The sequence below is a fragment of the Labrus bergylta genome, chromosome 4 (assembly GCF_963930695.1).
Source record: "Labrus bergylta chromosome 4, fLabBer1.1, whole genome shotgun sequence".
In the NCBI taxonomy this organism is placed as follows: Eukaryota; Metazoa; Chordata; class Actinopteri; order Labriformes; family Labridae; genus Labrus; species Labrus bergylta.
In genome coordinates, this window is record NC_089198.1 from 15,082,784 (window position 1) to 15,102,489 (window position 19,706).

Sequence of the window (19,706 nt, forward strand, 5' to 3'; positions counted from 1 at the left end):
CAGTTATAGAAAGTTCAACGACTCTTGTGTCAGTGTTCATTTGGGTTTCCTCTCACCATTTCTCCTTTACTCTGCTAATCTGATAAAAACTCTGCAGAGGACACATTTCCCCACAGAGTTGTCAATCATGGCGTTATGCCACTTTTCATAAAATCAAATAATTGATTAAAACTAAACTTCCCAGAAAAAAATAACACTTGAACATAAATCAGCATTTTAAGAACTATCTTTGATAGGAACATGTATGAATAAAAACAGGTGGGCTTTATGACATACTGCAGCCAGTCACAAGGGGGCTCTTTAGATGTTTTGCCTTTGCTTTAGGGCAGCTGTAATGTCATCTTTCTGTAAAAATTAACATTATGGGGGAAAGCTTTCTCATATTATACAAAACTGCATCACAGTGACATTAGCTATGAGCTAACAGTTTTAACCCAGAAAGTAGCTGGATGCTAACTTTAGCTCTTATCTGACCCCAGCTAATGGGTAACCTTTATGTTGTTTTATCTTAAAATATGACCACATTTCTTTCCAGGTTTTCACCGTTCATTGTCTGTTAAATTCAATCTGGAAGGGTTGAGTTGATAATGCGTGGCAAATTCTTTATGACTTAAGACCTAGCTTAGACCTTAGCTTCTCACAGCATGACATCACAGCAAAATGGCCGCCATGTGAAAGTGGTCAATGGATGGTTAGGTTTAATTTTGTGTTGCTTGTCTTATTTTGTGATGTTATAATAATATTTTTTTGCTCTACTTACACATTTTAGAATTTGAAAAAGAGACAAGCACTTCTGAAGATGACCTTCTCACAGCCTAAAAGTGCTCCCACAGAGCTGGAGTTTGAAGGAGTCGTAGAGGAGCTGAGGAAAGACAAGAAGATGTACCAGAAAACAGCAATGCTCTATCTCAGGTCTGTGCCTCCATCTTAAATCAATCTGTTATTGTATTATATCTTTCTGGTTTTCACGGCAGCAGAGGTTTGCTAACTTCAATAGCACCACCATATTGCACAGACAGCCCTTCCAGACGTTTCTTCAGACTCTGCTCCTGCGGGAGACTTTCACTGTCGACCTTCTCAAAGGCCTCTACATCCTGGAGTCGAAAGCTGGTTTTCTAAGCATCAGAGAGGTCATCCACACCCTCACCATCGGCTACCGAAAACCAAGCCCTTTTGTGAGTGTAGAGCAAAAAAATTAACAACTCAGCGAATAAAACTTGGAAAAGAGAGTGTGGGAGTATTTCATACCTAGGTTTTTTTTCCACGGCTCTCCTCTTGTTTAGGTTTGTTCTGCACTCGTTCATCCCTTCAGCTCGGACGTTATTCCCTCAGACTCAGAAATGTGTGTTACCGTATCCAACAATCAGGTACACTGACTGCCTTTAAAACATGAAACCTATTAACTCTAAGTTTCTGTGATGTTAATGAAAAACTTTTGCATGGAACATTGAAATTATGTAAAATATAGATGTATTTACAGATTTAAGAAATAAAATTGCCTATGCTTAGAATGTATGACATGATGCCCATCGCTGCATGAACTCCTAACACTAGCTTCTGCTAAATGCAGACATTTTTTAATTCTTCAGCCTCTGATTAAAGCACAATTATTGTCATGTACCAAGAATAGTCCATTTATGTTTTTGTAATGGGTGATTTGGCTTTTTTAGTTTCCCAATGCTAGTATCTGCAGTTCGAATTGACACTACAGTATACACTTTAGTATGGTGCATGAAGGTTTATGCTTATCTAAATCAAGGGACATTTTTAAAATTTGCAGTCTCCTTTTCAGACCCATAAAGATGTACAAGGAAAGTTACGGGTCGGCAGCAAGGAGAGACTGACTTTCTTTGGACAAGTTCGGCTGAACTCTCTGCACTCTTGTCACCATATGATTCAAGTCAGAGGAAACTACACCCATCAGCTCCAGGTAAACAACCATCTCACTGAATAAAACATAATTTCATTGATCAAACCTTTTCCAAATGCATTCGTCTTTTCATGTTTTTGTGCAAAGTGCTGATACCAGTAAATGTACGCATTGGTGATTTCATTCAGCATGTGTAATGAGGGATGAATGTTTACCTCCAACAGTGTAGAGAACAGTTTACAGTAGATAGGCTGAAGTTATGACCGGTTCCCTGTTATTGCTGTTACAGCTGCAGATCCCCTCCTCTGCTATAGTGGAGGGAAATGTATGCTGGGACCCCAAAAGCAACACTGACTTTAATTATCAGGCTGGAGGGAAACTGAGAATTGAGCGACAGCAGTGCAAAGTGAGTACAACCACCTCAGTATTTAGTTGTTGCTTGTTTTTCAGCAGTTTTACTAAAGAATTTGTGATTTTTTTTTTCCAGCTATCTGTACAGCTGAATGGGACGTCAGGGAGAATTAATCTTTATTCTTCGTTGAGTCATCCCTTCAAATCAAAGATTCCTAAAACTTTAGAGGTGGGTTTTTGTCCTCAAGGTTCCTTAAATGTTCTCATTTAAAAACAAAAATTCAGGATGTTGAACATTTTGGCAATTACAAAGTTCTCTGTCATGTATTGTCTGAGCTATCTAATCACTTTGCTGTTACACTTAGGTAAAGGCAGCTGCAGATATTTCCACAGTGGCTGGCAGAGGAAGCAGCTCCGTTAACGTAAGAGCTGATGGGAAGGAGAGGGTGAAGCTGGATGCCAGGATGTCCCACTCCCTCCATCGTGGAGACAGAGCTGTGGGACTAAGGCTCAACATATCCCAGAGTCTGCTGCCTACTACCACAGACCTGCAAGTAAACATGGCCGCCAACATGTCCTCAGACAGGTGTGTCCTCCCATCAGGTTTCTTTCAGTAAAAGCTTTTCAACTTGCTTACAGGTCTCTTTATTCATTTTCGACACGCTGCCATTAACATGCACTCTAGTTAGCATTTCTCATAAACTGTGAACACTCAAAATAGTCCCCTGACAAAACAAGTAGGCAATACAATCCTATTGTTACACGTCAGTCGATGTTACATCTGACAATGGCAATAAACTCTTGTCCCCTCCAGTGTGTCTCTACATGGCTCCTTTACACAGGGGCATGACGCGCTGTTGGCTCAGATCAAAGGGTCTCTAAAAAATACCCGGGGTCTTCAGCTGGCTGTGTCTGGGGACCTGAGGCACACCATGGCCAACCTTGTTATTTTGCCCCCTGTCCTGGGGTTGGATGGGGCGCTGGGACAGTCTGACACCCTTATTGAAGGTAGGGGTTCAATCGAAAATAAACATTAAAATAATTTAACATTACACCATGTTTTGTGTCATTTAGTTGGAACAGAGGCAGGCCAGAGTACTTCATAATTTGACTTATTATTGTTGTAGGACAGCTGAGAGTCCGAGTGATGGATGCTTTGTACAGCGTGGAGGTAAAACATCAGGAGGATACCGAAGATTCTTTGAACAGCGAAGAGAAAGAGGGAACGACAGGATATAAAGTTCACATGTCTAATGGTTCGCTGTGTGCTTGGTTTGGGGCGGAGCATTTGTGTTTGAATTTAAGCCGCCAACTGGGAGATCAAGGGAGAGGTGCGGTATACGCAAAGCTGTTTCACTCCTTCAACCTGCTCAATGCCTCAGGTACAGTAATCTTTACTTTATTTTTTACAATATTTTTTTATGAATTTTACATGATATGCATTGTAATCACTCAAAGTCCCTCAATCTTGTTGTCTTCTGGATACAGGTGTACCTGCCATCAGTAGTGCCCAGGGAAGGTGGGTCAAAGCTAGTGGTCAACTGTCACTACTGGCAGAGCTGCAGGCTGGACCTGAACATCTAAAAGCTGAATTTAATGGAAGAAAGACAGAACAGGCTGTCCCAAGATGGGAGTACTACTCCAAAGTGCAGCATCAATTTAAAGCTCTAATGAAAAGAGGCTTATCAAGCTCCATGGAAGCCAAGGCACATTATCAGGTCTAGATCTGGCGTCTTTTTTCAACCTCTTGCAAGTTAAAAAAAAAGTTATATGCATGAATGTGATGTTATTTAGGATTGTGCACTGCGATATTTGTATTTCATATATGTTTATGTTTTTTTTGTCTAATGGGAAGTTGGAAACAGATGGACTGGAAACAGGCTTGATCCTTCACATGGAAGATGAGAGAATTGCTGAGGTCCTTTTTAATGTTGGATCAAAAAACAGGACTGCTATCTTGGCAATGTCTCTGTGGCAACAGATGAATCTGCTCCAAGGATTCATGCCCAACTCTTTACAGGTACATTTATTTTTACACATTGTAGGCATATACAAAATGTGGACTTCAGCTGTTTAGAATTAAATTGGCCCAAGCATTGATCCCTGAGGGTCACCACACTTAACTATTCAAATTGCATGAACATTACTTGTACCCTGTATGTTGGACCTAAAATTATGACATTTACCTATTAGTATACCATCATGTTGAAGTCTTGTGAACACTTAGTGGTCAGTTTACAACTAGACTCCTACATCACTGTTAAGCAGATCTGTAAAGCTGTGTGGAACCAATAAGGCTTTGATAAAAAAAATATTTCTACTTGAAATAGAGTTAAAAAGAAAATTCAATTTAAAGAGGACCCAAGGTCTGAACACCACAATTAAGTTGGTACTTTTCCATATTGAAACAACAGTATTTGTACCCTGCATGTAGACCCTAAAACAGTTAAAGGAATAAATAGCCATTTTTGCAAGTACAGCTTCTTTGTCAACTTCAAAGGTTATGGTATTTTGCTACCTTTGGACAGAGCCAGGTACCGTGTTCCCCCGACTCCAGACTGTGTAGGATGGAATTTGCTAATGTCAACAAAGAGAATATACATATTGCTTAAATGACAAGATATTCCTACAAAGAAGTTAACCCCCTCTTTCTTCACATCCATAAGAAAGCCATAATCAGTAGTATTAAATGGAGCTCAAAAGACAACTGAAAACTGTATCAATGTTAAATACCTTGTTTCTTATTATTCACTCAGATAAGCATGTTGGTTTGCTACACTTTTTTAATGTCGCTGGTCTAAAGTTCAGTGATTCCTCAGGAATTCTTCCATCACCCCTTTAGTTTCTTATTTCAAAACAAACTTTGCTAACAGTGGGGATTGTTTTTACAGATGAACTGCACAGGGGACGCCACTGCAGACCGACTCTCAGCCCAGTGCTATGGAAATGTGGCAGGTCGCCCTGTGGGGGTAAGAGTCTTTCGCTCCTATAGACCACACAGCAGGCTTTGCTATGGTCTGTCACTCACTCACTTTGTCCTCAGTGCTCAAGCTAAAGGTTGTTACAGTCCCAATGGCCAAAAGGAGTTCAAAGCTAAGCTCACACATTCTTCCCAGCTGCTGCTGAAGAATCTGGCTGTTCCAACTAAATCTAGTCTCAGGCTACTTCTACGGCCTGGTCCTCAGAGGTGGGCCCTTGGAGTTGAAACTGTTTTTGGCTCTTGGAAAATGGACTTGAATGTTGGACTGCGGCTTGAGAGGCCTGGCCTATATGGCTGGCATGGGCTGCTTGAGTTTGCGACCCAGAATTCTGTATACAAGGCAGAGGTGACGGGTCGGATGAGGCTGGAAAGTTGGTGTAATATCTGGGCAGATGTAAGTGTAGCATGGGACTCTATCACCTCAAGGCTGTTGGTTTCTGCTAGATGTACAGGGCTGGGGAAGCTGATGTGGGTGCAGGTTGAGAGAGTTGAGCGTGGTATATTACAAAAGACGAATCTAACAATTCATGGACAAACTGGGAAAGATGGACTCAAATGTTCTTTGGGTTTACAAAAAGGGCATGACTCATTTCAGTGCCTCTGTTCTGTAACTCTAACAGACAGAGAAGCTGAAGTCGACTGGACTCTTCAGCATAACTGGAACTCTTTGTTCTCCATCATACCAAACAGAGTACACCTTGAAGGAAGAAGTCAGTTCAGTGATACATCACTCTCTGGTAGTGCACAATTCTTATTCAACACCAGCTCTGCCCAGATCAACATGACTGACGCCTGGGAGCCATCCAACTCTCTGAGACTCACTGTTGCTCTACCAGAGGAGCTAGCTGTTAGCGTGTCGACTGCGACTGGTCAAGCCAAATTGAAAATGGAAAGGGATATGCGTCTCCTTGGAAATCGACACAGGGGAGGAGAAACCAGGAGGACCTGCTGGAATTTGTTTGTCCATCAGCAAGGTGTCTTATTGAAGGTTAGAGAGGAAACAAGGTATCAAGAAAACTTGTTTCTCAACAGAGGGAAAGCAAAAGAAACATCTTCCTCTTGGAGATGACTCTTGTCTTTCCACCAAAGCATAAATTGCATTGATAACACCAATACTGTATGAAAAAGTATGAGCAATACCATGGTTGAAAAAATAAATAATAATGCAATTCCCCTTAGATTCATAATGGGTTTAGCTTCAAAGATGGCATGGCTTTTAAGATTCAAAGTCGTTCTGTAGGTATATGGAACTGCTTTGTATTAAGTCCTGGACAGGAGGGATTTTATTAACTTCGATAAATTTTCAAAGGGTTCAAATCTGACCTGTGATTCCTTTCTCGCATGTCGTTCCTCACGCTTTCTCTCCCCGGTTTTTCTCTAAAATAAAGGCATAAAAATGCCAAAAATAAATCTTTGATTCAGAAGGATTTTCTTGGACACCGAGATCACTTAGAATGACTTTACATTAATCTAACAATACAATAAAGACTTGTATTTATTTTTAATCATAATTTAACTACAACAAATATAAACTGTGCATGCATATTAGCATCTTCTCTGAGCGAATGTTAGCATGTTGAAGTTAGCATGTGACTCTGAGCGCTGCTGGGCAAAAGTATGGCCTCACAAAGCTTTAAGAACATCTGTATACTAGTGCTTCAATTCAAACACATCGTCTTTAACCCTTGTTTCCTTATTTTATTGTCTGCTGGACATATCTCTGAACTACGAACTTAGAATTTAATCAAACCCTGTTAAATTTATGGCACTGTAATGCTGAGGAAATGGGCATCTACAAACGTAGAGCGGGGAAACGTTTTTTTGTCCTTCAACATTAGACTTGTTTTGGTTTTGTGTGGAGGTAAAGCTACATGTAGCCCTAAGTTTATTTCTTATTCATTGGTGGAAGGGAAATATTTTCACATATTTTACTTTCCTTTTCCATTTTTTTCTCTGCAGAATCTTCTGCCATCGCAGTCCTCAGTTAACATCTCCATCACCCGTTCTGGATGTTCAACAAATCTCAGCACTGTTCTCCATGCTGAGGGCGAACAGAAAGGCAACCTCAGCCTGCATTTAACTTGTCACCCAAACCTCAGTCTGAAAGCAACAGTACAGCACTCTATAGAGGCGATACACATGCTGGGATTACCCTCGCGTGGAGGATTAATCCTGAATGTTTCGGCTACACATGTGCCTGGTGTGGAGGTTGGTCTGGAGCTGGGACAATGTTATTTAAGGGGGAAATTGGGGAAAACCCAGAAATCCCTAAGAGAGGAGGAGGAGTCTTCCTACACTGCAAATGTGACCAACTACTGTCCTGCTCTACAGGTAACAAAACATCAGTTGTCTTAAACTGCTTGTGAAACCTGAAAAAAATGACATGTTTAAGTTGAAAACATTACCCACCTCTTACTGTGACAGCACATTGTCCTTTCTTTCATCACAGTTGGAAGAGCTTTACTTTTGCACACACTTCATCCGTGTCCATGTTAACACAGCTTCCTTTGAAGCACAGTCGTCCAGCCTGTTGGAGAGTAAAGCTACAGATCATTTACCATGGAAGCAGAGCAGAAAAACAGGAAGTTACAGCTGCGAGACTAGAGTCCTATCAGCCCTGATTTACATGATTGCTTTATAGAGAGTCATAGAGAGAAAACCTGCAGCATTTTATCAACTTTTCCACCTCTTCTAATTGTAGCCAACCACACATTTCAGCAGATTGACTTACCAGCATCTTCATCATTGACCCTGGTTTGATATGTTGGCTGATTTACCTTTTAACCGTTAGATCTCAGAAAGTAAGTAAATGGCGTTTTTATCTGATGTTCTTTTATCTTCTACTGGCCCTCAATGTCATTACAATGGTAGACACATAATCAAGTTTGCAGATGACTTGGTAGTTGTGTCCTTACATGGTGACCACGATTCTGACCATGGTGCAGTAGCGGCTGATTTCACTGAGTGATGCAAATGCTGCTCTTTAGAAATCAATGTATCTAAATACAAGGAGATGATCATTGATTCTAGGAGGAAGCCTTTACCTATTACCCCCATTGAGGTGGTGAATCAGCTAAAATACTTGACGATGTGTAAAATTGCTGGCTCTAGTTTTGCCCTTTTACACAAAGTCAGAGCTACAAAAAAGCACAGGCTATACAGTACTTGAGGACTGCATTCACCCCGTTTTATACAGAGTACAAGCTGCTGCCATCTGGTTGCAGATATACTTTGCCTAGGTGCAGGACTAATAGATAAAGAAAATCATTTGTTTAATTTGTGTATTACATTGTTAATTGTGTATATTTCAGATTCACTGCTGGCTTTAGAACAAATCGGGATAATAAAGTTTAGCTTGAACTTGACCTACTCAACCTATGTCTTCACACAGGATTCAGTCCTCCCAGTGTCTTCGTCTCTTCAGGGCCGCCTGTCAGTCGCCCCCTGCCAGCTCTCCTTGACCTCCTCCCTGAGGGCGGACAACCAGGACCTGTCCCTGCAGCTGAGTCAGTCCTGCAGGTCTCCACACCTCTCTGGGACCCTTACACACTCCTTCCTTGCACTGACGAGCTACAGTGTTCCTCCAATAATCACTATAGAGGCCTCCGCTCCTGGGAGCCCTGAGCAGGCAGGGTCGCTGTTCATTAAAGCGGGGACATGTTTCATCAGAGCCAATAGAATCATAGAGGCTGAAGGAAGGACACAGTGGCTCTGGGCGCTCGAGTCAACATGCCCAATGTTGCAGGTACAATGGGTCTCTGTCAGCTTTCACATGACTAATAATTACATTTTTATATTCTAAAGATGTTATTAAATGTGTAAGAAAGACACTACACTAGAAACATGTACATCAATAAAGACCAATATAGGCTCGTTTAACAGAGCTGTTGTACATTATGAAAGTTAAATAAGTAATTTTCCAGCTAAGACAAATCTAATGAACTTTATTACGGTTGTTTCAGTAAATGACTAAATGTGGGTAAATCAAATATTCTATGTTGTATTACCATTAATTCTGAATGTAATGACAGATGTTCAAACATGATACAGTTCCTTCATGAATCCTATAGCTCATATGTTGTATTATATTTCTTTATATTTAATTCTTTACTATATACTGTATCTTGTGCTATTCACTTGCCTTCTATTTCATACTACTTCTATGTTCTTTGCCTTTTATACCAAAACTACCAAAACACCTCATTCTGATTAAAACAAACAAATCCCTTTCCTGAAAAAGCTCAACACCCACACTCATAAATGATCCACCCCTTGCTCCAAAACAGAGACAGTTTATTTCATTTGCCTTCACAACATTTATAGGAGACAAAAAATAAACCGTTATCCTTGTGCTCTTCTGCTAATCGTAGCTTACGTAATTTCTCGTACTCTCATTTGAACTGAAGCTGCTGCTGTATAGTCTATAGTAAGTCATTTTGGCTACATTGTTGCGTTTTCAGACTCTTATTTTCTAAAGACAAACATTTGTGGTATCACACAGGATTTCATTTGGATTATTTCATGTGTGGATTATATCTATGGCTTGTTTCTCCAACACACTCAATTGCATATTTTCCTCAGACCAACACTGGACATGTGTTTCCCTGTTTTAGAAACCAATCAATCAAAATGTGTTTTTAAATCGATCATTAATAATCATTCCCTGAACCACATGAACACCTAAACCTAAACCTCCCTCACCCCACAAGTGAAGCAACAATACAACATTCTACAAATAACATTTTTTCCAAAAGGGGTTAGAACTAAATCTTTTTTGATTTTTTTTTAGTGTTTTAAAAATGGATCCTACAATGCCTTGGTGTTCAAAAGTTTTACTTTCAGGGGTGCCGGTAGCCTAGTGGTTGGTGGGCACGCCCAATATACGGTGGCTGTAGTCCTCCAAGCGAGTGGCAGGATTTTGAATCTTACCTGTGGCTCCTTTACCACATGTCATTCCCCCCTCTCTCTCTTTCTCCTTGATTTCTGACTCTCTCCACGGTCCTATCTCTAATAGGCTAATCTGAATGGCTCAGTGTGGCAGGACCCTCAAGGGATCTGGACTGTCTTCGTGGACACCCATATGGAGGGCAAAAGGGGTTTCCTGAGGCTGAATGCAAACACCTGGCCAGACCTGAGTGTGGAGGGCGAGCTCAGTCACAACCATCCTTCTCTTAGGAATGTACCTCAGCTCGGCCGAGTGAGAGTCAGCTGCAGGAATAAAGAAAACCGTTACGACGGTGAAGCCTTCATTCAGATGGACGAGTGTTCTTTAGGAGTCAGAGGAGGTGGGATGTCACAAGCTGGCCTGCAGGGGTCGCTGGTGTATCACAACAACTGCTCAGTGATTCAGGTGGAGAAAACACACAGCTGATAGTTACGTCTCAGCTATCAAATGAATCATTGCTTTACTATGTTGCTTTGCGATGCTGTTTGTAGGAGTTGGGTAGTCCTGACAGGGTGCGATCCTCCGGGTTGTTGGTCGTTTCCCCAACTGGTGCTGAATCTCAGGTCTCCATGGTGATAGATGACAAAGAGTTACAGGCATCTGCTTCTCTCAAGAAAACTGAGGTGTGGGAATACAATACACATTTTAATACATTTTACACAGAGTGAGCCTCGATATAGATAGATGTGATTAATCATTATAAAAATATTATTTTTCTTTTTTTTTTAGGATAAAAATGAAGCTTTGCTGAATCTGAACCACTCTGTGCCCCTGCTGAAGAGGCTGGGACTCCCTGTTAGTGCGACAGTGACAATGAACTCTGGGAGTCATGACAATGGCTCCTATTATTATTTGTTACACAGCAGTGCAGGGAATCAAAAGGTAGGATGCAGTATTCGCCCTCTATGAAACCTTTTATCTTTGTGTTTTAATGTGACGGTCATAAAGGAGGGTTGTTATACACATGACACACATCATGCAGGTGCAGGGCAATCAGAAAACAGCAGCAAGGAAAGAAGACAAGCCAGCAGTGTAAAGATATAAAACTCTCTCTCTCTTAAGAGAAAGAGGGTGTTAAAGTCACCATGTCGTTCAAATAATCTGTGTGCTACTCTGCTCTTACAGTAGGATCCAGATGTAGGAGGGCTCTCAGTAATTGTATGTAGTTTTAATGTCCTATAAAACAGCTGCCGCCGCTGATACAGGTAACACTCTGAATGTTTTACAGGTAACCCAAGAGATGACAGTGTTTAAAACGTCTGAGACAATCAGTGTGAAGAGTCGTTTTATGCACACAGTGAACTATCTGAAGAAAATGGGAGTCCCTGCAAACAACAGCATCCAGGTAAGAGAGTTGCATGGATTAAACCAATAAAATATTGACATAATGTATGTAAGTTCTCTCAGGTCTCACAGTGACCATGTGTGCAGGTAGAGTCTGGTTCTGCTGAAGGGAAGGCCTTCACCTTACACTCTCAGCTTGGAGGTCGGCAGGCAGGAATGAGACTGACGATGAAAAGTCTCCCATTGACCAAAGAGATGAGAGGCAACATGTGGCACAGCTGGTCGTGGCTACAGGACAGAGGACTTCCACTTAATATAGAGGTAACACGGTATTTTCATCATTTGTTTGACATTATTTTGTATTTTGAAACGGTATGCAATAAAAAAAACATCACCTTGTTTAATTTTCTTCTCTCAGGGCCTTTGTTTTATCCAGGGAGTCCCATCTCAGCTTCGCTCTCGGGCTCAGCTCTCTGTGGACGGCCACAAGCTGCTCGTCTCTGGTTTGAATGTCAGTGTGGCTGATGGACGTCTGGCTGTGCTGCTCTCCTACTCTCCTCCATCCTCTAATCACACAGAAACACAATACAGGCTGGAAACTACTCTGACTGCACAGTTCAAAGGTCATTGTATTTAAAGCTGGGCGTTATATGGAAACCTCTTTTACTATATCCTGAGGTTGGGGATTTTAAAACATTGTTGCACCCGCACCCTTTTTTTAAGAACATTTTGAAGGAACAGGATCCTTTTGTGATATCTAATTTTTGAGTTAATTTGCAGGCTTTAAGAGTGCATGTAACTCTTCATTTATATTTTATTTGACATGATCCTTCTTTTGTTCTTTAAAATTGGTTTTGCCAGTAATGCTTACCAGTAGACTGACCAGCAGGTTTCCCCGCAAACTCGACCATTTTAAATTCCAGAAAGCACTCTGCTTCTCGCTCCTTTGAACCATTCATAACACCCGATGGGTACATGGTGTTGTTTTAAGTATTCAGTTCGTCTCTGTCAAAAAAAAAAAGAAGGTCAAGAAAATCACAATGTAGAGAAACATTTTACAGGTGGGATGAAAACAAATTGGACCTGGAGGAGGAACCAACCGTACATTGAAAGTAAAACAGCTGCGTACGCTGAATAAATAAAAGAGTTAAGACAAAAAAGGTTGACCAGCAAACGAGAGCCTTCATACACTTTCACAAACCTCATAAACAGAAAGCTGGGCTCTTTTTATAGAACTTGCCTGAGATATTTTGAAGATGAGGAATAAGTACATACTGAATATTAAAGGCTGATCTAGATGATTGTGTGTACATAACATAAAAACTTTCTGAGACTGCTTCTGAAGAAATGACAAACGTGATAGACACAAAATATTTGGTACGAGAACAGAGACTGAGAACTGGATACAAAAAGATGTTGAAATAAATCAACTTTTAAAGAAACAACCGTAAAGTACAATCGTGAGTTGATTTATACCGTTGATGTTTAAAAACTCCAAAGTTTAAAATAATGTAACACTATGAGCTCTTCAGCAATTTATTTAGTTAAAAAAATAGAATCACTTTGTCTGACACTGTTGAAATAATGTAATTTTCTACCAAGTATCATGACTTTAACCATAGTGTGCTATGGTCCTCTCTTCAGGTCCTCTGCGGAGCGCCTCACTTGACATTCACAGGAACAACTGGAGAGTCCTAGCTGTGGGAGATGTAGGAGGCTGGGGGGCTCATGTAGGGTCCAAGGAGGCCAGAGTCACACTGAGACACACCATGCAGGGAGAGACTAGACCCACCTTACAGGTGAGAATGAAACATGCCAAACATTTCTGCATTTTTTTTGTCCCCTGTGCTAACTGTCTCTGTGTCTGTGGATGCAGGTGGAGGCCTGGGGCAGACTGACTGAGTCCCAGCTGAGGTGCTCCATCGCTGTCAACCCTGAACGCAGCTCCTCCCTTGCACTCATCATCCAGGGACACCATGTTTCTCATAGGTACTGTAAAAACAAATGCATACAGCATACAGGAACCAAGTCTGATCTCCTCAAATCACACAAACACACACGCACGCACGCACACACACACGCACGCATGCACACACACATCCTGTAAGTGACAGACGTTCTTTTGTCCAGCAAGGAGCTGATGATGAAGATGGTCCAGACTCTTCCCATGATGTTGGTTTACCTGCCGTCTCAGCTCAATGTCCGCTCTCAGGTGGGTTCTTCACCGTTTTTCAAAGGCATTTGACCCCGGGCCTGACAAAGATTGTAATGAGAAAATGTTTTCTGCGGGCATGACGTCAATTTTGATGAATAAATGCTGACAAAGTATGTTGATGAAAAGATACATGGTTTCTTTTGCACACCTTGTAGATCCCTCGGTTGTTGTATTTTGTAACTCAGTTATTATTACATCTGTAGAGTATATGCATCATTTTTACAGTGGCTTTCATTTATCGTTGATATTATAGAGGTAACTAAGGCTCCTCCCTCCATTCCCAGGGTTTTCATATATATGTAAATATGTAACATCTATTTTTCAGATGTGTTCTAGAGTTACGTCATTCTGTTACAATTTGAACTAGCATTAAAAGAATACTTTTTTAGTAAGATATGATTTCAGACCCATGCTGCCATCTGACCTCTCTCTCTTTCTCTTTCTCTCTCTCTGCAGCTGAACCAGTCAGAGTCCAATGTGGCTGCTTTGGTGGAGGTTTTATCAGGCAGGAGGAGGCTGTGGGCTCTAGGGGAACTGGTAGCCATAGAGAGCGGATACAGACAGAATATAGAGCTCAAACACACGTACCCACAGGTATTTCTTAGCTAAAAACTCACCCTCTCTTTATTGACATATACTCAGAGATGTATCTTCGTCTTGAATGGTTCAGTGATAGCCTCTGTTCTCCAGTTGAAGCCGCTCCCCAGGTTGGTTGCTGTCAGGACGGTGTATGAGGCCAGAGCATGGCGCTACCAGGTCCAACATGGAGCTGTGTGGGGAAACCAGGAGTTCAGCCTATCCGGTCTCTACTCTGCCCCTCCTGCTCTGGAGCTGGGGAATGAGACACTGAAGGGTAAACCACTGTAGACCAGCTCCTTACCAACCCCTGCAGGGAGCATGAATGCCTCTTTCCATCATATCCAACAGTTTTAACATTGGACTTTTGCTGAGGAAAGATAGTTGATGCTACTCTTTTGTCCTTTAGTTCAGATCAGCTGTGCTCCCCGTTTGACCAGTTTGGAGGTGACACTGGAGCGGTCCTTACAGGGCAGACTGGACAGTGTTTTACTGGGCTGGACCAGGCATGGAAAACTGGAGCAGGTCAGAGAGTTTTTGAGAGAATCAAAAACAGTTCAAAGCATAATAGTTCATTGTGTGAATATACTCCTAGGATATTGCTAACAACATGCAAAGAGTGTGCAGATAAAAACAGTTACCTACATCTATATGACCCTGCAAATAGGGAAATGCACTTACACAGATACACAGATAATTCATTTTAGAAAAAAGGGTGTCCCAAGAAGTGAAAAAAGCTTTACTTTTTGGGATATGCCATTAGAAAATGTATCTGTGTATAAATATTTGGGATTTCCACTTGATGAATATATGAATTATGAAAATGGAATTGAACTTATTGCCAGTTCAGCTAGCAGAGCTTTGGGGGCTGTTGTTAACAAATTAAAAATATGTAAAGACCTTGGTTATTCTACTTACTCTCAACTGTATGATGCATGTGTTTCTCCCATTTTGAATTGTGCTGCTGGGGTGTGGGGATTTAAAGAAAGAAGAATTTCAGATGCAGCACAAAACAGAGCTATTCGTTGTTTTCTGGACATTCATAGATTTGTTCCCTCTTTGGCTGCTCAGGGTGACATGGGTTGGATTCCTGGTGTAATAAGGAGGAAATGCGACATGATTAGACTGTGGGATCGTTTTATTATTATGTCTGATGACAGGATCGACAAGAAAGTTTTTCTCTGGAGTAAAGTTCAGAACTCTCTATGGGCTGCAGAGCTTCATGCCGTCTTTAAAGAAGCGGATTTACAGTTTATCTATAGAAATAATTTATAATGCAGCGTAAATGAGATTAGAAAAAAGTTACTTGTTGTATTCAATGAAAAATGGTTTAATGAAATATTATTAAAACTTAAATTACGAACATATGTCCAAATAAAGCATAATTATGATACTGAATTATATGTTAAAGCAAACTTGCCAAGAAATCAAAGATCTTTGGTTGCTCAATTAAGGACAGGAATCCTTCCCTTGGCACTTGAAGTTGTCAGATTTATTTATTTAAATTTCCCAGAGGAACAGAGAATTTGTGAATTTATTGTCTCTTTTATGAGGAACTGAGAGTACTTATTTTTGATGCTCAAGACCCTCAAGTGTTTTGAAGTAATAACGATGTCAGGATGGAATGTTTGTTTACTTTCAGTGTTTATAAGTTGGCCTCTTTTCTCACTAAAGCCTGGAGGAAACGCCAGGATGGTTTATATTGTTAGTATTGTTTGGCATCTATTTTTGTTTTTTGGTCTGTTTGTGTTTATATTGGTGTCTTGTAAGCCCTTGTGGGCTGGGCATGCTAATGCATGCATGACACAATAATAAAATAAAATTAATTAATTCATACAGTAAAACACATAGCACTATGTCACATACACGTCTAACAATCAGCTAAAATAAATACAGCATTGGTTTGAGCATGAATCTGGTGCTTTACTCAACATTCTGAGATAAGTAATTTTGTTCTATAGTTAGGAGTTATATAGTTATGTTTTGGATTTCTGCTTTCTTAAGAGTGCTCACACTGTTGTTTTGTCATCTGAAGGTCAGAGCTGTGAGCTTGTGGAGTCGCTCAGAGGAGATGAATGAGACCAAACTGGAGCTGAATCAGCCGTTCTCCTCCACACTGAGCCGGATGAGCCTTCACAGTCTGACACATCATTCACAGAGAGAACAACGCAGCAGCCACGCAGTAGGCTGACTCTTCAACTGAATCAAAAATGAGTCACAATATGCAGAGATTTTAACATAAAAAAAACATTATTGCCTAACGCATAGTGACAGAAAAATATTCATGTCATTAATTTGACACACTTTGTGAAGTTCATTCACTCAAACATTTATAACAGTATTATTTCCTTTATTATATTATTCCAATATCTGCTGTAATGGACGCTATACATCATTGTGTGTACTTCAAGCTTATGTGAGGCATTTTTTAGCTGGATGTGTAAAAGACTGAACTTAATACTGATGCGTCTATGACCTACAAAAGCAAACAAAACTATCAGGAATGAGATTTCTGTATAGTTGTTGCGTAACAGTGTGCTGACCGCAGACCTCAAAATGAAACCAAGATGTGATCTTTTTTTGTCAAAAAAAACCAAACAATCACCACTTTAATATAATTAGGAAAGAGATAACACATTTTGTCTACAGGGGGCGCCAAGAAAAAATCCAAAATTGCACAAAAAAATCCAAGAAGTAGTGTAGAAGAGTAAATGCTCTTGAACAATCAGACAGAGACTATGGCTTGTGAATTGAGGATCTGTTTATTTCTCTGGGAGCAGTTCTTTTATGACATCCCAATCATCCTGTTATGGGAAATCAACATTTGTGTGTGCTATATAAAGACCATTTGCTGGAAGTTTCTTGGACAGACAGCTGGTCTCTTAACAGGAAAGAGTGTGTGGGTACGTGTGTACGTGTCTTGTGTATCAGAACATGATCTTATTACTTGGCTAAATTCACAGATTAGATAACTATTGGTTTGTGCCTGTTGCTGTCCAGATTGTGTGTTTCTGTTATGCTTCAATCTTTCAAACTACAACAGTAGCTTTAAACTAAAATACAAATTATATAACACCATAGATCAAGAAAATATGTTTCACTTAATGAACTCTCCTGTTTTATTGAGGCCATACATTCGCAGGTGGAATCACCATAAAGCGCCCACAGCTTTATTGTCTTCTTCACTTTAATTAGGACTTCAGTTTGAAAAAGGAAAACTTGAAACTTGCGATGGAGCAAATAAACTCATTAGGTAAATGTTTACTGAGGTATAAATCACCTGAGAAGTACGATCATTTCCTCTCATAATTGTTTTTCTCATTGCAACAATGAAGTTGCCCCCTGCTGGTTGTTAAAAAGAATGCACTACAATCCCTCTTACCATGGCTACTTACACTTCTTATTTAAAATCTATGATAATTCTACATACTTGGATATGCAAAGTAGTTTCCAAGGAAAGCGAGAAAAAAAAAAATGACTTCATTGATTGACATATAATATTTCTAACATTTTTGTATATTCAGCAAGAGAATTTTGTGCAGAATTGTATTGTATGTTTATAAAAAACAATCATTGTGCATGCAGACCCACCTGTCCTGGGACAGCACGGCCCCCATCAACATGTCCCTCAACCTGAACAAACAGTGGCAGAACAACTCCAGCAGGGGGCAGGCATGTGCTCAGTTCTCAACACAACAGGTTGGTGGAATATGTTCAAACTGTTCACATGACTAACTATGTAGAATAGAGAATCCAGTTACATCATATGTGTGTCTGTTTGTGTGTGTAGATGGTGATGTCCTTGGTTAAAGGCTGTGTGTCGGTGGCTCAGGAAGGGAAATCACATTTACAAAATGCAGAGTTAAGATGGGACAACAGGAGCATCAAGCAGGGAATGAAGTACCAGGTAATGACTCACTCTCTCCTCACTTGTTTGCAGATGGCTGGTGTTGTTTTTATTCATTATTGTAATATGTCTGTGTTGTTTCTAGGGGGGCCCTCAGGGTACGCACAGCCTTCAGATTAACCTGGGTCTGGAAAATGTGTCTCCTGCACCCTGTTCTTCACATACACTCCTGGTCAGGATCCAGACCAACCTGAAAGATCGTTTGGAGCACACAGTGCTGCTGGGCCTCTGTCCCCCTCAGCCAGTGAGTCCACACATCTGTAATACTTTCTCTCTCAGGGAGATGTTTACACATATGCTGCCCCTGGCTGTCTTATTCACACATGCCCCCTCACAGCGTCTAGTTTTCCCTATCAGACAGGAATGTGGGGGCAGTCTCAGGCATAAGACGTGACGAAAAAAAAAAAAGAGGCTGCAGAAATCCAAGATGACTGATGAAGCAACAGAGTCCGACACTAAAATGACTTTGCCTTATTATCAGTGTTATGTGTAATTTGCGGTATTAACAGTATCAGCGTACAGGTAGAAAAGAATAAACTGGTGAGAAGAAAAGAGTATGAGTCATTTACATTACATGCACAGAGATCGCATCAGTGGCTCACCAGTCGCTGGATATAACCGTCATCTGCCCCTCACGCTTGATTGCAGTGAATTTTCCTGAATATCACCTGCTGTGCTGTCCGACTTCACATAGAAATTTTACTTGGGGCAAAAAGTCCAGGAAATGTTGGGGTGAAAACTGATCTGTTGTGTTCAGGGACATGCATGTGTGAAAACACCCCAAAACGGATTCATTTAAGTTATGATCTGTCCATTTTTGGTTGCTCTGCGTTACACTTCTTTCCTGTTGGCCCTGTGATAAATATCTGCAGCAGGAAAGTGTCTTATTACTTAGAATTGATTTGTAAGAATCAGTTTCACACCATACAGTTGTTTCTGTGTTACCTTCACAACAACTGCATGTCTCTGTGCTCATTCATTAGCTTGGGCTGTTTTTTCTTCTTCTCTCTCTTCGTCTCAGACTCTGTCATGGTCAGGATCGCACAGCGTGAACTCAGGAGAGGAGCTTTTTTACACTCAGTCTCATCTGTCGGTGACAGGACGGCCCCACCAGTGCAGCGTCACCTTCGCCCTGACAAACTCGTCCACACCTCAGGGCTCCAACATGTCTCTTATCTCTGAGGTACACAAGTTTTAAACCCCTCTACTGATTGACTTACAGTTGTGTGTTTCTGTTAAGAATTGTGACTTAAGTTTAAAGGGCACATCATGTCACATTTAAGTTATTGGCTGTGTTAGCTTTATTGCATTGGAGGACTGTATTGTTATACGTCATTGTTAGAATCGGATTAAAAAGCACTCTTTGTACAGTGTCTGCTGCTCTGTGTGTGCATGTTAAGTCTCAACATGAAGAGTGAGGACATTTTTTGAATTTAGCGTCTTTAAAGGTTGAAGTTTGAATGAGGTAAAGACAAGGATATGGGATTTCATGTAGTTGTGATAGTTTTAAAGAAAAGTTTCACATTTTGGGTAATATACCTATTAGCTGATTTTAGGGGGGGGGGGGGTGAGAGGCTT

At 40.7% G+C, this 19,706-nt stretch overlaps 1 protein-coding gene across 1 annotated transcript in view; it reads left to right on the top strand.

Annotated features, from left to right (window-relative positions):
- LOC109997491 (uncharacterized) overlaps nt 1-19,706 on the top strand; it is a 30,722-nt gene that overhangs the window by 4,143 nt on the left and 6,873 nt on the right. The window contains exons 11-41 of the mRNA XM_029280723.2: nt 770-912; nt 1,016-1,175; nt 1,284-1,367; nt 1,793-1,930; nt 2,160-2,276; nt 2,358-2,450; nt 2,587-2,807; nt 3,036-3,229; nt 3,349-3,603; nt 3,710-3,939; nt 4,077-4,241; nt 5,113-5,190; nt 7,161-7,532; nt 8,593-8,946; nt 10,216-10,551; nt 10,638-10,769; nt 10,876-11,028; nt 11,375-11,491; nt 11,578-11,751; nt 11,849-12,053; nt 13,075-13,229; nt 13,307-13,419; nt 13,561-13,642; nt 14,102-14,239; nt 14,336-14,498; nt 14,631-14,746; nt 16,257-16,403; nt 17,807-17,920; nt 18,012-18,128; nt 18,214-18,372; nt 19,150-19,311. Of these exons, the coding sequence (XP_029136556.2) occupies nt 770-912; nt 1,016-1,175; nt 1,284-1,367; nt 1,793-1,930; nt 2,160-2,276; nt 2,358-2,450; nt 2,587-2,807; nt 3,036-3,229; nt 3,349-3,603; nt 3,710-3,939; nt 4,077-4,241; nt 5,113-5,190; nt 7,161-7,532; nt 8,593-8,946; nt 10,216-10,551; nt 10,638-10,769; nt 10,876-11,028; nt 11,375-11,491; nt 11,578-11,751; nt 11,849-12,053; nt 13,075-13,229; nt 13,307-13,419; nt 13,561-13,642; nt 14,102-14,239; nt 14,336-14,498; nt 14,631-14,746; nt 16,257-16,403; nt 17,807-17,920; nt 18,012-18,128; nt 18,214-18,372; nt 19,150-19,311 (5,187 nt within the window). The remainder of the gene's footprint in view (nt 1-769; nt 913-1,015; nt 1,176-1,283; nt 1,368-1,792; nt 1,931-2,159; nt 2,277-2,357; nt 2,451-2,586; nt 2,808-3,035; nt 3,230-3,348; nt 3,604-3,709; nt 3,940-4,076; nt 4,242-5,112; nt 5,191-7,160; nt 7,533-8,592; nt 8,947-10,215; nt 10,552-10,637; nt 10,770-10,875; nt 11,029-11,374; nt 11,492-11,577; nt 11,752-11,848; nt 12,054-13,074; nt 13,230-13,306; nt 13,420-13,560; nt 13,643-14,101; nt 14,240-14,335; nt 14,499-14,630; nt 14,747-16,256; nt 16,404-17,806; nt 17,921-18,011; nt 18,129-18,213; nt 18,373-19,149; nt 19,312-19,706) is intronic.